Here is a 22,807-nt window from a genome sequence, read left to right as displayed (position 1 = left end):
CGCGAGACTGCTCCTGGATTATACCAACAGGGCTAGATGAATGGGGCCAAAGCCTGTGAAAAGTCAGGCCCTTCCGTTCTTGTTGGGCTTTTCCGAATCCAGGGCAACCGCATCAACAAAGAGCTCCGGGTAGAGTCCGCTCCCTCTCGCGCAGAAGCCCGCCGCCGCTTGAGGGAGCGGGAGGTGCTGCCGCGCGTGTCTGCCGCACACCTGGCCAGGTGAGGGAGAATTCAGTCCCGATGGGCTCGTTAAAGCTATCGCTGGAGATTGTTCCCGTCCGTGCGTCCCACCTCAACCACAGCAGCTGAGAGTCAGTCATTACTGCCAATGCAGGTTGCCTGCAAATCATTTAATCACGAATATATGTGCAGTAATTTACATCTTGGTGCACTGATTATTCATGCATTGATGTAATTCTATTCATGCAAATATATTTACATGGGTGTACACTGATGTAATTCTGTTTGTGTTTTATGAAACTGCTTGCATCGTTCAAAAGTAGTTTGTGCTTTCTTAATAGTGCCGTACACAGCTGCTCCCGTTAGCTCAGCTCATTAGGAGAAGAGGTGTTGGTAATGGGGGAATTCGATCTTTGGAAACATAGACAGCTGGGTTTCTGATGAGCAGGAGAACCGTATGCTGACTTTCCTTCCTGGTGCAATGCTTGCAGATCTCTCCAGACATCTAGATAGATGTGTGTGTAGTGTTGGGGAGGAGCCAGTGGTTATGGTACCTGTACATACCAATGACATACAGAAGAAGAGAAGAGAGGTCCCGGAAACTAAATCAAGGAGTATTGTCTGAAATGCTTCCAGTTCCATTGGCAGGTCAGGTAGACAGGCAGAACTGCAGAGTCTCAAGATGTGGGTGAGAAGATGATATAGGGAGGAGAGGGTTTGGATTTATTGGGAACCCAGGAATCTTTTGGGAAAGAGGGAGCCTATAGAGGAGGTATTGGCTTCCCCTGTGCCAAAATGGAACCAGATATCTGGCACTTAACATTAAAAAGGTTGTAGAGTAGTTTTTAAACTAAGGGCTGGGGGAAGCTGACAGGTGCACCTGGATTGGACAGAGATGTGTCTCAGGAGAGGGTCTATAAATAGAGATCTTCCATGCTCTAGTAAGGAGGACAGGATCGAAGGGTAAGATCAGGTGAAAAACAGTCAGATTAGAGAGAGTACCATTCAAACACATCAGGAAATGTCAGACAGCTAAATACTGGCAAATTATTAAAGTGCTTATGCACAAATGCTAAAAGTCTAAATAAAATAAGATGGGTGAACTAGAATGTCTTGTATCAAAGGAAGATATTGATAATTGCTTTTGGAAGCAGTATGCTTTCAAAAATGGGGATTCCTTTTGAAGGAACCCCATCTACATGGCTAGTTTGCATTTCAAAAGCAGTACTTTCTATGCAGCAAGTGGCTGACATTATGCAAATGAGGTTCTGAATATTCATATTATTGCCTTGTTAGCATTTTCAATCCACTGTATTTACATACCCATGGCCTCAGTGGGACATTGTCAGACCAGGTTACAAAATATATTGCACATAGCCTCAATGATTAGCTCTTCCTTTCTGTCCTTCTGGGGCATCTGACATTGGCCACTGTCAGAAGACAGGGTACTGGGCTAGATGGACCTTTGTTCTGACCCAGTATGGCCTTTCTTATATTCTGAAACATTTTTCATCTCAATAGTTCTACATATATTAATAAATTAAATTGCTCAATATCCCTGAGAGGCAAGTAAAATGTGTTATACCCATTGAAAAGTTATGAAACATACGTATGTGCTTACTGATCGGGGAACTGATCCTGAAAAGAGCTGATCAATCATAGCTACCATTGACATTAATCATTGACATTTTTTAAATTGGTGAGAAATGTAGGTGTTCAGCACTTGTCAGGATCATGTTTTATGTTACAAGAACAGGGATCCCCAGACTCCTTTGTCATAATTACTGTCTGGAGCCCTTGCTTCATGCCTCCCTGCATTATCTTTCCCACTGTTAACCATGACTGATTACAAAGCACAGCTGAAGATAATCCAGAAAGACAAAGGAGATGCCATCGTGTATACCCTTACCAATGTTCTTCACTGCTCAGATCAGTGATCTCAATATTTTAAAGGGACTCATTACTGCAATCTGATCCATGAGACCATGAAAGTTGAACCCAATTCCACCACAGATGAATGTGGGCCTCTGTCCCATATTAGTTTTAAATTGTATGTGACAATAATGATTCTCTTCCATGCAGTTCGGCTCAGTCTTCTTATCATCAGCACCCCAGCTATGACTCTATGGATAGTGTTACATGTTAAGTGCCATAAAAACATAAAGGAACAGAAAGCTAGTACTTTTGGACAAAAGACTATCAGCACAATAATGGCACGTTTTATTTTAAATGCTCAAAGTTTGACTGAAAGTTTATTTGTACATTTTTACAGTAAAAGACACAAGTGTAAGAAACATCTGCATTTTCTAGCATAGTGAACTATCATACAGAACCAACAATGCCTTCAGAAGGGAAAACTGATATGGAGAGGATTGGCCTCTTCAGTGAAATGGAGTATGTTACTCTTGGAGATAAATATGTCTCAAACTATATGCGTAAGTACATTTCATTTTAGCAAATAAGGATATTTCCAGTATCCAGCTAATCTGTGTTCTAATGACTTCTTGTTTTCTATTAGGCCTTTTAGAGATGTGTGATTTTCTTTTTTAATTAATCAAAAAGCTCCTTGTCTTTGCTCAATGTGGTATAATCCATTATTAACAGGTCTGCTTAATATGTCACAATACAAGCTATGTTTCAGTCACTGTTATTTTAGTAAAAGTAATGGACAGTCATGTAAGCAAAAATTCACATGACCTGTTTATGACTTGTACTATATACCTCTGAATAAATCTTGGTTGAAGGAAGTTGGGAGGGATACAGTGGGTGCTTGAGGCAGAATGTGTCTGGGGTGTGTGTGTGATTCAGAGGACATGGCGGGTGCTTGGGAGGGAAGGGGGCAACCCAGGGGACATAACAGGTGTGGGGATGGTGGCACAGTGGACAGTGTTCCCTTGTAAGCTGTGCATTAGTGTTGCTTCCAAGGAGAGACTCAAATAATTCCCAGCTGATTAGTGGAGTGCCCTCAACTAAGTTCTTTGTTTCTCCTGGTGGTGTGCATTCATATGTCTCTGTGCAAATAAATATTATTCTGAACATAGATGAAAACAATCCACACATGGATGGAAAAGATTAGAGGGAATATTGGTGGCGAGTGCTCGGGGCAGCACTTCAGGTGCTTGGTGTGAGGTGATGGTGCACAGTTTAGGACTCTTGCTGGTGCTGAGGCGTGGATGGGGTTGAAGGGTCTACCTAGCTCTGAGCGGCTCTGCAGAAGCAGCAACATGTCCTTCCACGCGCTCATAGGAGGAGAGATGGCTCTGTGTGCTGCTCTTGCCCCAAACGGCGGCTCTGCATCTCCCATTGGCTGGGAGCTGCAGGGGTGATGCCTGCAGGCAGTGCACAGAGTAGCTTGGCTGCACTTCTACCTAGAAATCACGGGACATGTTGCTGCATTTGGGGATTCTCCGCATTAGGTAAAAGCCTCCCAGCACTCTCACCACATCCTGTGCCCTGATCCCTGGCCGCTGCAGATGGCATGGGGATCCTGGGAAGTCATGGAATCTGTGACTTGGGTGACCTCTGTGACAAGCCCACAGCATTAGTAACAAAAAATGGAAAAAAGGGAGAGCATAAAAAAGGTAAAATCTGTTTAACCTAAAATATTAAGATTAATACAAACATGCATTATGTACATTTTTTACATATTTTATAGATGAATTATACTATTGAAATTACTAGTGTATCTTTACCTACCTGTGGGTGTGGAGTAGGTCATCTCCAAGGACTCAGTCCCCTTGTCTGTAGAGATTTCCTGTGGCGGTGTCTCATGGTAGCCACTCCATGAAGTGACATTGCAAGTGGATTTGTTTTAGGCTTTTGTGATGGGACCTAAACTCTTATTCATTTGGCCTTCCATAGTGAGCATTCTTTCCCTTGGAAATGTCAGCTCATGGATTGCATAACCCTTCAAGTTTTAATTTATATGGGCCATTATAATTCAGATTTTAAATTAATAGCTGTGAGTTTTGAGAAATGTACATACATTTTATAAAATTAGGTTACCAGGCTATCAGTTAAAACTTATGAAACTCCTGAGACAAACCAATCATTTAATCACTTCTTTGAAACGAACATTTTAATAAATTAGGTCCTTTTGAAACTGTTTCCCATGTGTACTTAAAACCAAGAAAATTGGTGTCCCATTTTTCTTAAGTCAATCAAAATGCAAATACCTTAATTATTTTGAATATTGTTCTAGGAGACTAAATGACAGAACAGTATTAATATGATGATTTATTGCAACAGTAAATTGCTCCACAGATTTTCTCCTCAGCTATTTTTGTTTATGTTTGTCATGTTAAAACTGAACTGACGTTATGGAAAGCCTTATATTCTACTGGCATCTGTCTATTGGCTGTTGGTGATGAGAGCAGGTAATTATTTCTGTGTGGTTGCTCCAAATGGCATTTCTGTTCTGTTCTGTTTCTTTACATTTAGTGTTAACGTTTTTATTTCTTTGCTTTTAGTTGACCATTTAGTTGAGTTTAAGTGAGTGGTTGTTGTTGTTTTTAACTTAGAGCTGGATTCTTTCATCCTCGCTTTCATTGTTCTTTGGAACTACACGTGGTATTATTCATGATGGGTAAAAATGACAGAGTTTGACCCTCAGTAAGATTCAACCCTCGTGAAGGGATGTTCATAGATTTGAAGACCAGAAGGGACAATTGTGATATCTTGTCTGACTTCACATATAACCAGGCCATAGAATTTCCCCAAAATAATTCCTAAAACATATTTTTAGCAAAGTATCCAATCTTGATTTAAAAAAAATAGTCAGTGATCGAGAATCTACCATTATCCTTGGTAAACTGTTCCATCAACTAATTACTCTTACTTAAAAATCATGCCTTGTTTCCAGTCTGAATGTTTCTGGATTCAACTTCCAGCTGTTGGATGATGTTACACTCTCCTCTGTTAAATAATGTTAAATGACAGTGCACAATAGTTATGGCTTCCATCCAAAAGGTGATGATGGCAACGGTATTTGTGTGTTATGGAGGCACAACATTAGAAACCCGACTGAGGCAACCAGTTTATTTTCCATAGTTAGAGTTACGTCTACACTAGAGCGCTCTTTTGAAAGGGCACCTTTTGAAAGAGTGGTCGAAAGATGCCCTTTCGAAGGGGAGTGTCTACACACGGGCTGGAGCCTGTCAAAAGGGCCATGCACCACATCGAAAGGGGCTGTCCAGGAGGTTGAAAGAGAACCTCTACACTCACCAATGCCCTCTTTCGAAAGAAGGGGCCAGGAAATGCTGCGGACAGGGTCGCAGGGTGGCCAAGCCCTCATGGGGTCGCTGCAAGCTGCTCTTTTAAAGGGCCCTTCCCCATCACCCTCAGCCTACACAGCACAAGGCCTGTGGAGCTGCCACAAGCCCTGCAAACACAGCGCCTACAGGGAGGGCCATGGAGCAGCAGCAGCTCGACACCCTGCTGGCTGCCATCAGCGGAGTGGGCACCCTGCTGGCTGCAGCACTGGTGGCTGTTCTGCAGCTCCTGGCAGGGGACCCCCCTCCCCCACAAGGGGATGTCCCAGACCATGGAGTCCTCCAGGCCCCACGCTGGATGCTCCACCGGCTCTGGAGCTACCCCACCAGCTCCAAGTGGTGGGAGCAATGGGTCATGGGGGAGTGGGATGATGACTGGTGGCTCTGGAATTTCTGGATGCGGCGGCAGACCTTCCTGGAGCTCTGCCAGTGGCCATCCCCGGCCCTGAGACTCCAGGACACCCGGATGTGGCCTGCTCTTCCCAGGGAGAAGAGTGTCGTGATAGCTGTCTGGAAACTGGCCCCTCCAGACAGCTACTGGTCTGTGGGACACCAATTTGGTGTGGGCAAGGCCACAGTTGGGGCTGTTGTGATGGTGGTAAGGAGGGCCGGGCACACCCCCACTGGGCCCAGGCACACCCCGCACACCGTCATGGGTGCCTTTGTCCTCCAACCCCCTGCAGGTGCTCTGCGCTGTAAATGCCATACTTCTCCAGAGCATTGTCTGCATCAGGGACTTGGATGCGGTCATCGTGGGCTTCACCACACTGGGGTTCTCGAATTGCTTCAGGGCCCTCAGCGGGACCTGCATACCTATCTGTGCTCCGGAGCACAGTGGAGGACAATTCATAAACAGGAAGGGCTACCATTCGGTGGCCCTGCAGGCCATGGTGGACAGCTGGGGCTGGTTCCAGGACATATATGTGGGCTGGCCTGGATGCACCCACTTTGCGCAGGTCTTCCGGAACTTGGGCCTGTGCCACCGGCTACAGGCAAGGTGCATTCCCCAGAGGAAGATCCTGCTGAGGGACACGGCCATGCCCCTCTGCCTGGTGGTCAACGCCAAATACTCGCTCCAGCCCTGGCTCATGCAACCCTATACAGGCCACCCCACCCCCAGCCAGGAGCAGTTTAATACACAGCTCAAACATGCTCGCCACGTGATGGAGCGCATCTTTGGTCGCTTGAAGGGGCGGTGGCACTGTCTCCTCACCCAGCTGGACGTGGGTGTTGTCAGTGTCCCCCAGGACATGGGTGCCTGCTGCAAGCTCCACAGTATCATGGAGAGTAAGGGGGAGGCCTTCGTGCAGGGGTGGGCACCCGAGACTAGCACGGGCTACCCCCAGCCAGCCGCCTCCCCTAGCCACCAGGCCCACCAGGAGGGGATCTGCGTCAGGGAGGTCCCCGCACCAGTACTTTGACCGGGGACCACTGTGAGTGGTGCCCCGGCCACCCCTAATGGGCCTCCTACATGCTCCCTCCACCTCCTTGATGCTCCCTTCCCACTTCTCGCATGCTCCCCCAACCAAGCACACGGGGGTTTTTGCAAAAGAAACTGGTGTGTTAGTAACTGCAAAAACTGTGTGTGTAAGACTTATTGCTAACATAACAGAACAACTAACTATTTACAGGAGGAGGGGTACCTAGGTGGCCCACCCAGTCGGCCGTCACTCTGGGGCAGATGTGGAGGGGCACGACCTGTGCTGGCCCCAGGTCCCATGTACTCCACCACCCTGTTTTGGGTCCCCAGCAGGGAGTATGGGGAGGTGGGGCTGGGGATCAGCCTCGGGCTGGTGGTCCAGGCCAGCAGGGTCCTCTCCTCGGGGGCTGGCACGTGGGGCCACGGCAGGAGGGGCAGCAGGGCCAGGAACTCCCTGTAGATGGCCACAATGTCCCAGAACATGGCCAGGAACTCCCCGCAGGCTGCGCAGTGCCAGGAGGCCTCCCCCTCCTCCAACGGAGCTGGCGCTTGGCCAGCTCCAGCTGGTGCCAGATGAAGGCGGCGAGGTGGGGGTTCTCCACAGGCTGCCTCTGGCTCCACTGTGACCAGGCCCATCCTGGCGCTGGTGGTGGCTCTGGCCCCTCACTGTCCCTCACCTCCAGGGGGCTGTCCATTACCATGGATGGGGCAAGGCTCTCCTGGACCTCGGATGGTGTGGCTGTGGAAATGGGGGAAAGAGAGGAACAGGCCATTAGTACCAACCCCTGCCCCATGGCCCATGCCCCCCATCCTCCTGCAGGTGTCAGGCCCCCGTCTTCCATTCCTCATCCCCCGTCTGTAGGTGCAGTGGCCCTTTGTGAGGTCCACCGTCCCACCCCTCCCACTGGGGGCAGGGCACAGTGCTGTCCACGGGAGCAGGTGCTGATGGGCACTGGTGTCTGTGCCGTAGTCCGTCTCGGCCCTGGCAGGCCGGGGTCTGCTGGGGTTTGGGGAGCCCCTTGTTGTGTATGGTGCCCGTGCCCCATGATCTGGGCCATGTGCCTTGTTGGGTACATAACTGACAGTCCACCACGGAGCTCAGGGGATGGCTGTGCTGGAGGGGAGGTCTATAACCAGCTCCCGCTCCTCACTGGCCCAGTCCCTGGCCAAGGCTGGCTCTGTCTCTGGCACTGGTGGTGTGGGGCTGGCTGCTGGTCCCGGCTCCTTGACCCAAGGAGTCCAGGTGGGCTGGCAGGGAGGAGGTGTCCCGGGGGCCCAGGATGCTCCTGAGCTCCCTGTAATAGGAGCAGGCAGTGGGGGGTGGCCCCCCACTGGCTGGCCGAGTCCCAAGCCCAGGCATAACCCTGCCGCAACTCCTTCCCCTTACTCCTGACCTGGTCAGGAGTGTGGGCAGAGTGAACCTGGGTGGTCAGGCCCTTGGCCAGCTGGGTGAAGGCGAGCACGGCCTGGCACTTGCTCCCCGTGACCCAGAGCACCTCCTCCTCCTGCCAGGGCCCCAGCAGGTCCTGTAGTTCGTGCTCGGTCCAGGAGGGGGTGTGCTTTCCCCTCCCCCGGCTGGGCCCTTGGGAGCCCTGGGTGCGCTCGGGGGAGGGGGCTGGGGCTCCTCACGTGGCTGGCTGGTGGCCATCGCTCTCTGGGGGCTGCTGAGGGTCACACTGAGGCGTGCAGAAGCACCACGTGTGTTAGGTGCTGCCTGCACACTCTCAGCTTCCTGCAATGGGGTTTCCTGGTCCGTGTGGCTTTAAGAGCCACTGCACGCTCAGACCATAGAGCCCCGCAGGGGCTGAGCAGCACGTGTCTGCCTAACAGCAGACTGGTGCCAGGGTGGACCCCACCCTTTTGAAAAAGCGAGATGCAGAGCGTGCACACACCTCTTTTGAAATAAGACATCGAAAGAGTGGCCTCTTCCTGTTTCCTGTTGGGAAGAGCGGTTTCGATTCCTGCAGCACCTAACGTTGATTTCGTCTTCGAAAGAGCGTGCCGCGTGTGTAGATGTTCTGCATGTGACTTCCAAGTGGGGCCTGCTCTTTCGAAAGAACGGGCTAGCGTAGACGTAGCTTCGGTTGCTGAACAGTTGCCACGTAGCATCGGCAATCAGTCACTACCAACTTGCACAGGTGATTTTAAAAGTGAAGAGTTCTCTATTGCATTACCAGCTCCTTTTGAAACATCCATACCAAGTCTTCATTTATGATTTCTAACGTTAAACTAAGAGAATCTATAGAGTTAAATGAATTATTACAATGCTTACTTGTTTTAAAGGCCCTTTCAATGAAGCCGCAAGCAAGAACAAACAGATGTTACCCGGGGGTACCAAAATGTTGTCAGCTCTTCAGGCAGGTTACTTTGAGCCTCAGTTTGTGAGGGTTTTTGAAGGTGAAGCCTACTCAAACCCAGTGCAACTAAGAAGGCGATATAGATTGGCAGAGTCAAAGAAAAATATGGGCAAACCTTTCCTTCCAAACAATGGAGTCAAACTGCCGTAAGTGTTGTAAAAGTCATTTGGTTTTTTTTCCCCTGCTACGTTAAAAATAATTTGTCACAACTTTTAAAATAAAAGTTAACTTAACAAGAACATGATATTGCTTTATGAGACCCCCATGCACAACATATAAAGAAGCAATATTTAAGCACACTATTGCCATTATCCATTCGCCTGATAACCAACAGAAACTTAGAGAGAGAGAGAGAGACTAAAATTCTGAAGTAAAATATTGTGTGAAGCTAATAGTACTGGATCATGGGAAAGGAGACGAACAGAATTAGCTATCAGAATTTCTCTGGCTACACCTACGTGAGAAGCCTCTGTCAACAGAAGTCACTGTTGGAAGGGATTTCCTGGCAAAACTTCTGTTGACAGGTTGCATCTACACATAAAAGCAGATTGAAAGAGCAATCCTCTCTGTTGACAGAGACAGCCAGACTGCCTGGCCCTCTCTCAACAGAATGGCTTACCAGAAGCCCTGTCCGTTGACAAAAAGGCATCTACACAGCTGTTTTGTTAACTGGAAACTGTCGAGAAAGGTGTTATTCCTGAACATGGAGAGGTACAGTGCTGCTGGAGAAAGTGCCAGATTTTGTCAACAAAGTACATATTGCCCATAGACGCGCTGTGTTTTTTTCCCAACAAAAGCTGAGTTTTGCTGGGAAAAGCCTCTCATGTAGACATAGCTTCTATATCCTCTGGCGGGGGTCCATTTCCTTGGAGTTTTTTAATAACAGCTGATATAGCATGGGTAGCCTACAATTCTGGATACAGATGAGCACAACTGTGATGAAAGCACTACCTGTGAAAACATCTCTGTGAGTTGGTCACAGCATGTAGGCTATGTCTACATTAAGACAAAAGTTCGAAATGGCCATGCAAAGATTACTAATGAGGCACTGAAATGCATATTCAGCACCTCATTAGCATGCCACTGGCCGCGACTCTTCGAAATTGCTGCATTTTGCTCCCGCATGGCTCATCCAGATGGGGGGGAGGTCCTTTTCGAAAGGACCCCACCAACTTCGAAATCCCCTTATTTCTATCTACTGATAGGATGAGCCACACGGGATCGAAAAGCGGCAAATTTGAAGAGCTGTGGCCAGTGGCATGCTAATGAGGCTGTGAATATTCATTTCAGCGTCTCATTAGTAATCATAGACATGGCCATTTCAAAGTTTTGTGCCAGTGGAGACACGGCCATAGAAACATAAATAACCCACAGTGCATTTGATTACAGTACACAAGAAGCTGGATGTGAGTCAGAAGTGTGCCTTTATTGCCACGGAAGCTAACAGCATATTAGGCTGCATTAGCAGGAGTGAGCACTGCCAGCAGATTGATAGAAACAAGTGACAAAACAAGAGGCAATGGTCTCCAGTTGCAGTGGGAGAAACCGAGGCTGCATATTATCTTGCCCACCTCTGTCTGAATCTGTTCCTTCCCTCCTGCCCTTGGTTTTCTCCTTTGTGCATTAGAATCAGATAGATTTCCCCATCACACAGTCTGGGTGCCTGGAGGCGTGTGATTGAGAATCAAGGACAGACTACTAATTGCTCTCGGTTGCAGTCCCCAGCCTGGTCCCAACCTTGAGCAGTTGTTACAGGGAAGTCTTTCAAAATTGCTGTCGTCCTGGGCTAGAGCATGCTCAGTCGCTCTGTGTGGATGGCGTACATGCAGTCCAGTCAGCGTAGGTGCATTAGAGCATTTCAAAGACATGGTAGCCAGGCTTTTTTAACGTGGACAAAACAACTTTTTTTCTCCCAAATTAAAAGTAATGTGTTTTGATGTATTTTTAACCTAAATTATAGCTAGGAAGGTAGGCATTTACTGTTTTTTTGAAGTTCTTCCAACTTCTGTTTTCTCTAATAGCAAAATCCTCAATTTGTCTGCCATTTTCTTCAGTGATGACCAATGCCTTTTACTTGTTTGGGGAACACTTGTGGAAGTCTTTAATCTATTAGATTTGTTTTTGTATGTTTACATGGCTGATGTAGGCTGTTATCAAATGTGGGTCAGGGCCCAAATGCTTTTTGATAAAGTGCATTTTGGGAATATGCACAGTTAAAGTTAATCCCTGGAAGAAATTAAGACTGACATCAGGAAATTCTTCTGAAGGCACTGTCCACCTGAGCCTTAGAGTAACTACTTCATTCTTAAAATTTTTGGGAAAACATATAGTAGGTAATTCAAATACCAAAATAATTTGCGAAAATATAGATGAGTGTAATTATCTAAAATATACTTAACATAAGGTTGACATTAAAAAAAGCAAGCAGACATGTTCCTGCTTTCCATTGCTAGCAGAAAATTTAAAGCAAACAAACCAAATGCCAAACTTTGATAGCTGAGGATATGAACAACCAAGGTACCCCAAAACTTAACTTAACTACTTCTACTCCCATTGTGTGCCTTTACCATGCTGTACCTGTGGAATGGAAAGAACCTGAAATTTAAAATATTTACTCAAAAATGCCAGTTGCTTGTTTTCCAATTAATATCACTTCAGAACTTTGAAGGTGTAAAGCATTGAATGGGTACCAGTTATTAATTTATTATTAACAATTATAGTATTATGCATTTATTTTGTATTTCAGATGTGGAATAGGCACTTACTATGGAACTATAGGTGGTCCATATCCATACTTCAGTGCACAATTAAGAGGGAAAGCAGCATATGCTCCTCCTGGAAAAAATCTTTACACAAATCCTGGAAAGAAAGGAACTGGATATGGGTAAAAGAACCAGTATAACTTCCTGACTAGTTCAGCATCTATGGAAATACTTTGAGGTCACCATTACTAATTTTCTTTACGCAGATATCCAAATCTTACCATCGGTAAGCAGTATCCACACTCAAGTGAGGTATATGATATCGGAAAAATAAATGCAAAGGTAAAATTACTCAGTACCTTTAATCACTATTTGCAAACACTTTACCTTTCCTATGGTTTTTCTTTTAGTCTAGAGCAACAGGTAGTTATTTTCCAATGGACTGAAGATAATAATATTTTTTAATGAAGATAAGGCAATTTAAGAATATGATTGGTTTCCTTTTGCTCTCAGTCTCCCTGGCATATAGTCCTATTACTCATCCTGTGCAGTGATCTGAGGATTTGTCCTAAAGTATCAAATTCTGAGAGAGAGAGAGAGACTGGCCCAAATTATTATTTTTTAAAATTTGTATTGTGGTATCTCCAAGGAACCCCAGTCTTGGACCAAGACTCTTATTTTATTAGGGTTTGTACAAACATAGAACATACAATATATATTTCACTATATAAGGCTGCTACCTCCGTCAATCTCATTCATCACATGTCAGAGGAAATGATAGCTGATTTGTTTTTTTGCCATAGTATTTGAGAGTTTTATATTTTTACCACAAACTAATAATATTCATTGAGAGTTACACTGAAATTTGGATTGGGAAAAATATGATGTGGTAGGTTTCAGCATCAAGAATGGGATGTCTTCTTTACAATTGGGGTAGAAAGTTAATAGTTTGTTAGTTTGAATGACCCAAGATTCAAATTATGGTAGTATGGGCCTGGGTTGCAAGTTCAGATCCAGAACTGAATTCCTGAAGTCAGAGGGTGTTTGGATTTAGGGTTTTGTGGTGGGCTCATCTCTGTTTAGAAGTAGGTAATGTAGTACAAATGTGATTGAAAAGAGGGGAGGAGTGACCGAGAGCATCTAAGGGCTTGTCTATATTACCGCTTAAGTTGATGTAACTAAATTATTCAGGCGGCATGGAAAAACTAACCCCATTCGTGACATAAGTTACATTGGCTTAAACCAGTGTTGGGCCGTGTCTACACTAGCCCCAAACTTCGAAATGGCCACGCAAATGGCCATTTTGAAGTTTACTAATGAAGCGCTGAAATGCATATTCAGCACTTCATTAGCATGCGGGCAGCCGCGGCACTTTGAAATTGACGCGTCTCGCCGCTGCACGGCTCATCCCGACGGGGCTCCTTTTCGAAAGGACCCCACCTACTTCGAAGTCCCCTTATTCCCATCAGCTCATATGCATTTCAGCGCTCCATTAGTAAACTTTGAAATGGCCATTTGCGTAGCCATTTCGAAGTTTGGGGCTAGTGTAGACATAGCCTTGGTGGAACATACCTTCCACCTCTCATTGAGATGAAATAATTATGTTGATGGGAGAATGCTCTCCCATTGATGTACTGCATCTTAGCTGATCCAGCTGCAGCAAGAAAGATGAGTCCTAAGTTTTGCAGTTCCCCAACTGTAGTGGCCTCTCCACAAGTTCTCTCCTCAGCTCTTCAGATAAACCACAAAAGACAAGTATCAGGGACTGAATGGACTTAGAGAGTGAAGTATCCTGTGGCCTTAGAGGTGACTGGTCTCTGTAAGTCAATGTATAAGCTGATCATTGTGGTGAAGCTGGATGCTAAGTAAAGGGCGTAATTTTTCTGGGCTGTCAATCAGGCACATTTTGCACATTGTAAATTTAAATTAAAAAAAAAAAGTGTGCCATCAACTGTATAATTCCCCAAATCTTGCCTTCTCTTCATGCAGTAGCACCACATTGTGTTGGTTGCTGTAGGTACTTCTACCCTGCAAAGAAGGACAAGATTTATTTCTTATTCATAAAGCTGTGAAAATTTGCTACCCATAACTCGCATGAATTAGCAAAATTGTATTGTATTTGTAACATTAAAATCTATATGTCTCATGCCATTAAGATGTTTAATTAGTTAAGTAAATTTTTAAAAACTCTTTAATTCTCTTAACAAGGTCTTAAATTCCTAAGTGGTGTCACAGTTTCCTTGCATATGTTGCGCTCAGTTGATTATTCATTATGCATTAAATTGTGACCTCTGTATATGTAGAAGCCATGATTAAACATAAGCAGAGGAAATTACATTAAATGCATTCCTAAAAGTTAGGTTTTTTTAAGACTGGATTTAAAACTCTTTTTTAAATTTTTCTAATCAGAGTAATCTGAAAGTAAAAATGCCCAAGGTGATACCTTCAGAACTATTTGTTTTACAGAATGTGCATGAAGACCATCAACGTTTGATGAAAGGAGGGCCTTTCAAGTTAAATCTTTACCCTCGGGAGTATTTTGACATAAATCCATATCATGATGACAAACCTTTGGCACCAGCTAAGAAACCAGCCTCAGAAAAGCCAATTGCACACCCCTTTAAACCAAGTTCTCCTGCTAAAAAGGTGAGTCTGCTCTCAGCTACTGCAGCAAAAAGTGGAAGTCCAAATATTTGATATTGTTTGTGTAGAAAGTTAAATTTTTATTGTATATGAGAGAAAAATCACAGAAGAGTAGTACTGAAAGAGGCCTCAGAAGTTCAACTGGTCCAGTCACTTGCACTCAAGACAGGACGACATAGTAATCAGACCATTCCAGACAGGTACTTGTCTAATCCTTTCTTAAAAACCTACAAGGATGGCAATTCCACAGCCTTTCTAGGCAATTGTTCTAGTGCTAAGAAAATCACTGGTGATTTTGTTATGGGATTTGCAGTGTTTTATAATTGTTGCAAATTTGAGTGGTGTTGAGATTCTGTGCATGCACCAGATGGCAAGCCACTCACTCACATTTGGACTGACATGATGGATGGTAGATGGGCTACATATGAATGAGTGGCACTATGAGCTGGAACAAGAGGTTGCAATGGCAATCAAATTTGGCGTGGCCACGTCTTTGAGAGCCAAGCGAGACAAAGTGTGTCTCTTCTTTGTTATTGCCATATTTTGGAAAGTAGACTCTATGCGTTGAACCACAAATTACACAAACTGCAATTTTTGAACCATACTCGCTCAGTTTTTTCAGTTTTACTCAGGAATAAGTGCTCACTGACCAACGTGAGTAAGGACTGCGGAATCAGACTGTAAAATTACTTTTAAAAGTAGTTGTCTATTTCTAATAAATTAATATGAACAAGCTCCTGTGCAGAAGTTTTGCAGTTCCCCACTTGTAGCGGCCTCTACATTGTTCTTCCTTCTGTAAGAAACTCTTACAGCCCGTGCAGGGCTTGTAATTAAATGAGTGTAATTAATCCCTAATGGGGAATGACCAGTTGGGTATCAGTGGGCAGGGAGGGTGTGGCAGAGCAAGCTGCTGCTCACACTGCCCACATGGTGAGTGGAGGGGTGGGATGCAAGGAGAGGTGACCACCTGCTGCTGCCACGGCACCTTACCCCAGGTAATCCCTGGCCTGTTTGGTTGGGGCTGAGTAAGGGGACAGAGTGGGAAAGATGTAGGGTGGGGGGGGGATTGCCCTGGGCCTTGTGTCTGGGCTACCGAGGGTGGGGTTGCCCCAGGCTCTTTCCACTCAGGATGGCCCTGGGTACAGTTTCCACTGTTGGTACCATCAGTGGAGCTGTACTGGTGGGAGCCAGTGATGATCATTATAGATTCCATATTTGCCTCAGTAAAACCTTCCGGGAAGGACTGCTAGGCAGAGATGGCGTTCACCTTTTGAGGAGGGGGAAGACCATATTCGGACACAGGCTGGCTAACTTAGTGAGGAGGGCTTTAAACTAGGTTCGACGGGGGCAGGGGAGCAAAGCCTGCAGGTAAGTGGAGAGATGGATACCTGGGAGATGAACTTGAAATGGGAGGGAGTATGGGCTACACTGGGAGAGTAAAAAGGGTGCCAGGGCAAAACTGGGAGGCAAGACCAAATCAATGTCTGAGATGCCTATATACAAATGCAAGAAGTATGGGAAATAAGCAAGAAGAATTGGAAGTACTAATAAATGAATACAACTATGATATCGTTGGCATCACAGAAACTTGGTGGGATAATACTCATGATTGGAATGTTGGTATTGAAGGGTACAGCCTGCTTAGGAAGCACAGACAGGGAAAGAAGGGAGGAGGAGTTGCCTTGTATATTAAAAATGTACACACTTGGACAGAGGTGAAGATGGACATAGGAGATGGACGGGTTGAAAGTCTCTGGGTTAGACTCAGAGAAGTTAAAAACAAGGATGAGGTCCTACTAGGTGTCTACTACAGGCCCCCTAGCCAGGTGGAAGAGGTGGATGAGGCTTTCTTTAAACAGCTAACAAAATCATCCAGGGCCCAGAATTTGGTGGTGATGGGGGACTTCAACTATCCAGGTATATGTTGGGACACTAATACAGCAGGGGACAGACTGTCCAATAAATTCTTGGATTGCATTGCAGACAACTTTTTATTCCAAAAGGTTGAAAAAGCTACCAGAGGGGAAGCTGTTCTAGATTTAATTTTAACAAATAGGGAGGAAATTATTGAGAATTTGAAAGTGGAAGGATGCTTGGGTGAAAGTGATCATGAAATCATAGAGTTCACAATTCTAAGGAAGGGTAGAAGGGAAAACAGTACAATAGAGACAATGGATTTCAGGAAGGCAGATTTTGGTATACTCAGACAGCTGGTAGGTAAGGTCCCATGGGAAGCTAAACTGAGGGGAAAAACGGCTGAGGAGAGTTGGCAGTTTTTCAAAGGGACATTATTAAAGGCCCAAAAGCAAGCTATCCCGCTCCATAGGAAAGATAGAAAACATGGCAAAAGACTGCCTTGGCTTAACCAGGAGATCTTGCATGATCTCAAACTAAAAAAGGAATCATATAAGAAATGGAAACTAGGACAAATTACAAAGGATGAGTATAGGCAAACAACACGAGCGTGCAAGAGCAAGATTAGAAAGGCTAAGGCACAAAATGAGCTCAAGCTAGCTACAAGCATAAAGGGAAACAAGAAGGCTTTTTACAAATACATTGGTAACAAGAGGAAGACCAAGGAGAGGGTAGGGCCATTGGTCAGTGACAAGGGAGAAACAGTAACAGGGAATTTGGACATGGCAGAGATGTTTAATGATTTCTTTGTTTCGGTCTTCACTGAGAAATCTGAAGGAATGCCTGACATAGAGAATGCTAGTAACAAAGCGGTAGGTTTAGAAGTTGAAATACAAAAAGAACAAATTAAAATTTACTTAGAAAAATTAGATGTCTGCAAATCACCAGGGCCTGATGAAATGCATCCTAGAATCCTCAAGGAGCTGATAGAAGAGGTACCTGAGCCTTTAGCAATCATTTTTGGAAAATCTTGGGAGATGGGAGAGATTCCAGAAGACTGGAAAAGGGCAAATATAGTACCCATTTATAAAAAGGGGAACAAGAATAACCCGGGAAAGTACAGGCCAGTCAGCTTAACTTCTGTGCCAGGAAAGATAATTGAGCAGGTCATTAAAGAAATCATCTGCAAGCAGTTGGAAGGTGGTAAGGTGATAGGGAACAGCCAGCATGGTTTTGTTAAAAACAGATCATGTCAAACCAATCTAATAGCTTTCTTTCATAGAATAACGAGCCTTGTGGATAAGGGAGAAGCGGTGGATGTGATATACCTAGACTTCAGTAAAGCATTTGACACGGTCTCACATAATATACTTATCAATAAACTACTCAAATACAACTTAGATAGGGCTACTATAAGGTGGGTTAACAATTGGCGGGATAACCGTACCCAGAGAGTAGTTATTAATGGCTTTCAATCCTGCTGGAAAAGTATAACTAGTGGGGTTCCACAGGGGTCTGTTTTAGGACCGGTTCTGTTTAATATCTTCATTAACGATTTAGATATTGACATAGAAAGTACACTGATTAAGTTTGCAGATGATACCAAGCTGGGAGGGGTTGCAACTTCTTTGGAGGATAGGGTCATAATTCAAAAGGATCTGGATAAACTGGAGAAATGGGCTGAGGTAAACAGGATGAAGTTTAATAAGGGCAAATGCAAAGTGCTCCACTTAGGGAGGAACAATCAGTGTCAACCATACAGAATGGGAAAGGACTGCCTAGGAATGAGTACAGCAGAAAGGGATCTAGGGGTTATAGTGGACCACAAGTTAAATATGAGTCAACAGTGTGATGCTGTTGCAAAAAAACAAACATGATTCTAGGATGCATTAACAGGTGTGTTGTGAACAAAACACAAGAAGTCATTCTCCTGCTCTACTCTGCGCTGGTTAGACCTCAGCTGGAGTATTGTGTCCAGTTCTGGGCACTGCAGTTCAGGAAGGATGTGGAGAAATTGGAGAGGGTTCAGAGGAGAGCAACGAGAATGATCAAAGGTCTAGAGAACATGACCTGTGAAGAAAGGCTGAAGGAATTGGGCTTGTTTAGTTTGGAAAAGAGAAGATTGAGGGTGGACATGATAGCAGTTTTCAGGTATCTAAAAGGGTGTCATAAGGCAGAGGGAAGGAACTTGTTCTTCCTTGCCTCTGAGGATAGAACAAGAGGCCATGGACTTAAATTGCAGCAGGGGAGGTTCAGGTTGGACATTAGGAAAAAGTTCTTAACTGTCAGGGTGATCAAACACTGGAACGAGTTGCCAAGGGAGGTGGTAGAATCTCCATCACTGGAGATATTTAAGAAGAGGTTAGATAGATGGCTTTCAGGGATGGTCTAGAAAGTACTTGGTCCTGCCATGAGGGCAGGGGGCTGGACTCGATGGCCTCTGAAGGTCCCTTCCAGTCCTACTCTTCTATGATTCTATATGTTTTTTTTACAATGCCATTAATATTTTTAAGATTCCTTCCTCAGAATCCAAATTTGTCAGATCAAGTATTCACTTACGTAAATATTTAAAAATTCTCAAGTTATCTGTTTAAAATCAACAGATAGCATATGGTTTTCTGGTATGTACATAATATGATGTGGTTTGCCATGCAGTGTTCTGGGTTATCTTTGTATAGAATATAACTAAAGCAATTGTTTTGTAAATTAGCACTTTGAATCTTTGCTTTTTTTCTTCCAGTCAGGGGGCATGAAGGCAGGAACATTTGATCCTTATCCTTCCCATTCTGCTGAACCATATGTAGTTAAGTTTTCTAAGCCCGTCGCAACTAATAAAGCAGGACTGATTTTTCGCGATTCCCCTGGGTCAAAAAGCAGGCCCACTACAAGTATAGTGGCTTTGAATGTCACAAGGTAAGCACTTAACATTTATTTTGATAGTTCATATTTTACATTTTATAAAATAGTAAGAATTTTAAAAACACTTAGATTAATGGAAGTAAGTAGTGTTTCTTTCCCTTCTGAACTATTAGTTAATGACAAGATAATAAGAAAGGTATAGATAAGTTATTTTCAGAATTCGTTCCTACTTTTGTATGTTCAGATTAATTTAAAATGAAATATGTATCTATTGACTTTAGGAAGCTGCATAATATATCGTTGGCCCATTTTACTATGATTATTCTGACATCCGCTGTACTTGCCAAAATGTACAGAAACCAGGGGCATGTCTTATTAAAAACAACACTGACTTTGTTTCTATTGTATATGTGAAATAAAATTGTCTGTCTTCGAGCCAATATAAAATCTGTAAAAATGGTTAACCAAAGGCAGTGGAGCCTGGTACAAAGGTATTAAAATTATTTTAACCTATGTTTATAGAGGTTCTATTTCTGATAGTTTTTGTGGGCTCTCTCTACACTATCGAGTTTCTTTTTCATAAAAGGTGGGGCTCTATTGAAAAATCCCAAGGAGCATCTACACGCATAATGTGTTCTTTGGATACTAAATCAGAAGAACACAGCACTTTTCCCAGCGGCCCTCTTCCTCTCCCAGATGGGGAAGAGCACCTATTTCCAAAAGATTCTTTCAGGAAAAAAAGCGTGTGTGTGCTCTGGGAGTCCTTTTTTCGAAAGAGCAGTCCTCCTGGTGCCAGATTTTTTGATCCCTGGCCCATTCTTTCGAAAGAGAGTGGGGCTGTGTGGATGTTCTATATCGAAAGAGTGGATCTTTTTTTCCCCCTCTTATCTGCATTTTTGTGTGTGCATGCACTCTTCTTAAAGAAGATTTTTTGGAAGAGATCTTCTGGAAGAACTTCTTTCGAAGGGTCACTGTAATGCAGACATAGCTGTGGTGTTTAGAATATATTTGGTTTTTGTTTTCATTTGTCAAAACAGAAGATGTCACAGTAAATTAAAAAACATTATATTGTTTTCTTTGGATTCTTTTAGCAAAACTTTTTCAAGAACAGACCTCCAGTGTTTGCTTACGTATCAGTTAACTACATGTGCAAATAGCATTTTTTGTGCATACCTGCATAGTGCAAAACATTTTAAAGGAGCTTCAAGTTAGCTGCACACTCTCACATTGAAATTTAAACAAAATCTAAACCACAAATTTTCAGGGAACTATGTAATATTCTTCCCAGTCCTCTCCCCCACTAGTATATCTTAATCCCCTTCCTAAACTAGTCTTGTATTAGGCAGTTTAGTGCTAGTATCATTGTCTGCTCTGGGGATTCTACTAATATATCAGTGAAAAGTCATACTCTTACTCTAAATAATTATTTTTTTAGGAAAAACATATTTAGACGAGGTCTCAGACTTTAAGGATGGGTCACTGGTGGCAAAGTGCCATTGACTGCTCCCAGACGGTCAGGATGGGCTCACTGGAAATACCTAAATGGCGTCCAAAACAAAATGTGACAATCACCACAGCACCCCACCCCCCTCTCCAGCAAACTGTCGGTGACTTGCCCGTGCCATGCCATGCAAGCTGCCGTGCTGCCCCGAGCAAGCCACGGGAGGAGCTTCCTCCACCACTGCCGCCGCAGGCTTGTCCCATATGTGTGTGGAGGACGCTCCATGTGCGTAGCTCTAATGAGCCACTTTGCCACACAGCAGTGTCAAGTTCACCACCTGGCGAACACAAACGGACAGTGTATTAGACGTGGCGGACCTGGAGAAAGAACTGTTCAATCGGACATAAGCACTACAGAGAGAGATGTAATATAGCAAACTATCTCCCATGTAGTCCATCGTAAATAAACCTAAAGGACACAGTCTAATTTATTTTCTCATATCATTACTTTCTTGCATTTTGGGAGATAACAGTAAGACCAAACTTATTCTTTGAAAATCATAGCTCATAACCATTATGAAATGAGCAATGTTTAATCACAATATCCCTTTTCACATTGCTTTATAAATTTCCATTTTTTTTTCCTGGAAAGTTAACGCTATGATGTTTAGACCATGATTCCACAATTGGATTTGCTAGCATAAATTGCTGCAATCAGATTGAAACCTATTGAAATCAGAGGGGACTTTCAAGAGATTCAGGGATCTATGCTTGTGGATGCTGTTGTACCACTGGAGACACTGTTTTACCAAATATTTTTCTTAGATCTAATATACTTATAACTGCTTTGTTTCACTTACATTTCAGATCACTAAATGTAATGAACTACAAGACTGCACACTCGATGTCATATTAGCTTTGAACAATGGGATAAAGAATACACATCTTGGACTCCGTAAACTGTAACAATTCAATGATTAAAGGGCATTTGAAGTAAATAAGTTTTGTGGAAAATAGAATACAGCCAGATAAAGCCAACCCAGATTTATTTGTATCCTATTTGAGGCTATATTTTATAAATATGTAAACAAAATAAATTATGTTCAGGCTATGTTTAAAGTGTGTAATAAACTGTATTGGTAGAAATTAAGATGTCTGTATTGTCTACAGACATTTTATAATTTACTCCTATTGCAGAAGCAGTTTGATAAATGAACACGTACACTAAGAAGTACTTCATAGTTTAAGTTTCTCTATAAATGTTTATGGTGATGGCATCAATAAGCAGCGATTACCTCTTCTGAGATGAATATCAATAATTTTATTAACCAGAGACAAAACATTGTTCAAGGTGAAGGCAGTACTTTCCTTTAGAAAAAAATAAAGCTTGATGTTCATCTTAGCCAAGCTAAAACCCATTATTGTACACTCATCCCTTGTTAAACATATATACTTACCTTTGTTCACTAGACGAGTGAACTCCCCCCGCTAATACAAACCTTCCCACCACTCCGCACACCCAACCCACCGCAGCCTGACCCTCCCACAGCCCTGTGGCCCCAATCTGAACTCCCCACCGGCCTCGCAGTCCCAACCCACCACAGCCTGACCCCCCCCGCTGGTTCCATGGCCCCAACCTGCTGCAGCCTGATTCCCTTGTCAGCCCCACACAACCAACCTGCCACAGCCTGACCCCCGCCCACAGACCCAACCTGCTGCAGCCTTAAACCCCCCCACTCCCCCCGACCTCATGGACCCAACCCACTGCAGCCTTAACACCCTGCCATCCGCCCCATGGACCCAACCCGCCACCAGGTTTTAACCCTCCCTCCCACTCCTGGCCCCAAACTGCCCCCAGCCTTTAACCCTCTCCAAGCCCCTGACCCCCAGCCCAAAGTTCCCTTACCTTTCAAAACTAGCACCACATGCTGCCACTTCTTCACCAAATTAGGAGCACTTGGAAACAATCACACTTATGTGTATTTTATTGAGAATTTAGTGTCCCTCTTAAGAGTTTTCGACTACGAGCAGAAAGTTGGGAACTGCTTGTGCTTGTATAGCGAGGGATGAGTGTATTTGGATA

General features: G+C 44.2%; 1 protein-coding gene across 1 annotated transcript; it reads left to right on the top strand.

Annotated features, from left to right (window-relative positions):
• The first annotated feature begins 129 nt into the window (after positions 1-129).
• Positions 130-21,995, top strand: CFAP96 (cilia and flagella associated protein 96). The gene is made up of 8 exons (XM_074991840.1): positions 130-218; positions 2,452-2,614; positions 9,153-9,372; positions 11,973-12,110; positions 12,195-12,270; positions 14,395-14,574; positions 19,166-19,338; positions 21,592-21,995. Exons 2-8 carry the CDS (start codon positions 2,518-2,520, stop codon positions 21,638-21,640), a joined length of 933 nt encoding a protein of 310 aa, XP_074847941.1. The 5' UTR covers positions 130-218; positions 2,452-2,517; the 3' UTR covers positions 21,641-21,995.
• The last annotated feature ends 812 nt before the right edge of the window (positions 21,996-22,807 follow it).

Source organism: Carettochelys insculpta, chromosome 4 (genome assembly GCF_033958435.1).
Source record: "Carettochelys insculpta isolate YL-2023 chromosome 4, ASM3395843v1, whole genome shotgun sequence".
NCBI classification, from domain to species: domain Eukaryota; kingdom Metazoa; phylum Chordata; order Testudines; family Carettochelyidae; genus Carettochelys; species Carettochelys insculpta.
Note: the sequence above shows the minus strand (reverse complement) of the source record. Positions and strands in the feature narration are given on the sequence as shown.

Coding starts and splice junctions, on each gene's coding strand:
- CFAP96 (XM_074991840.1), top strand. CDS start 2,518: ATGCCTTCAGAAGGGAAAACTGATATGGAGAGGATTGGCCTCTTCAGT. Junction 9,373..11,972: donor AACAATGGAGTCAAACTGCC/GTAAGTGTTGTA, acceptor TTTGTATTTCAG/ATGTGGAATAGGCACTTACT. Junction 12,111..12,194: donor AAGAAAGGAACTGGATATGG/GTAAAAGAACCA, acceptor TTCTTTACGCAG/ATATCCAAATCTTACCATCG.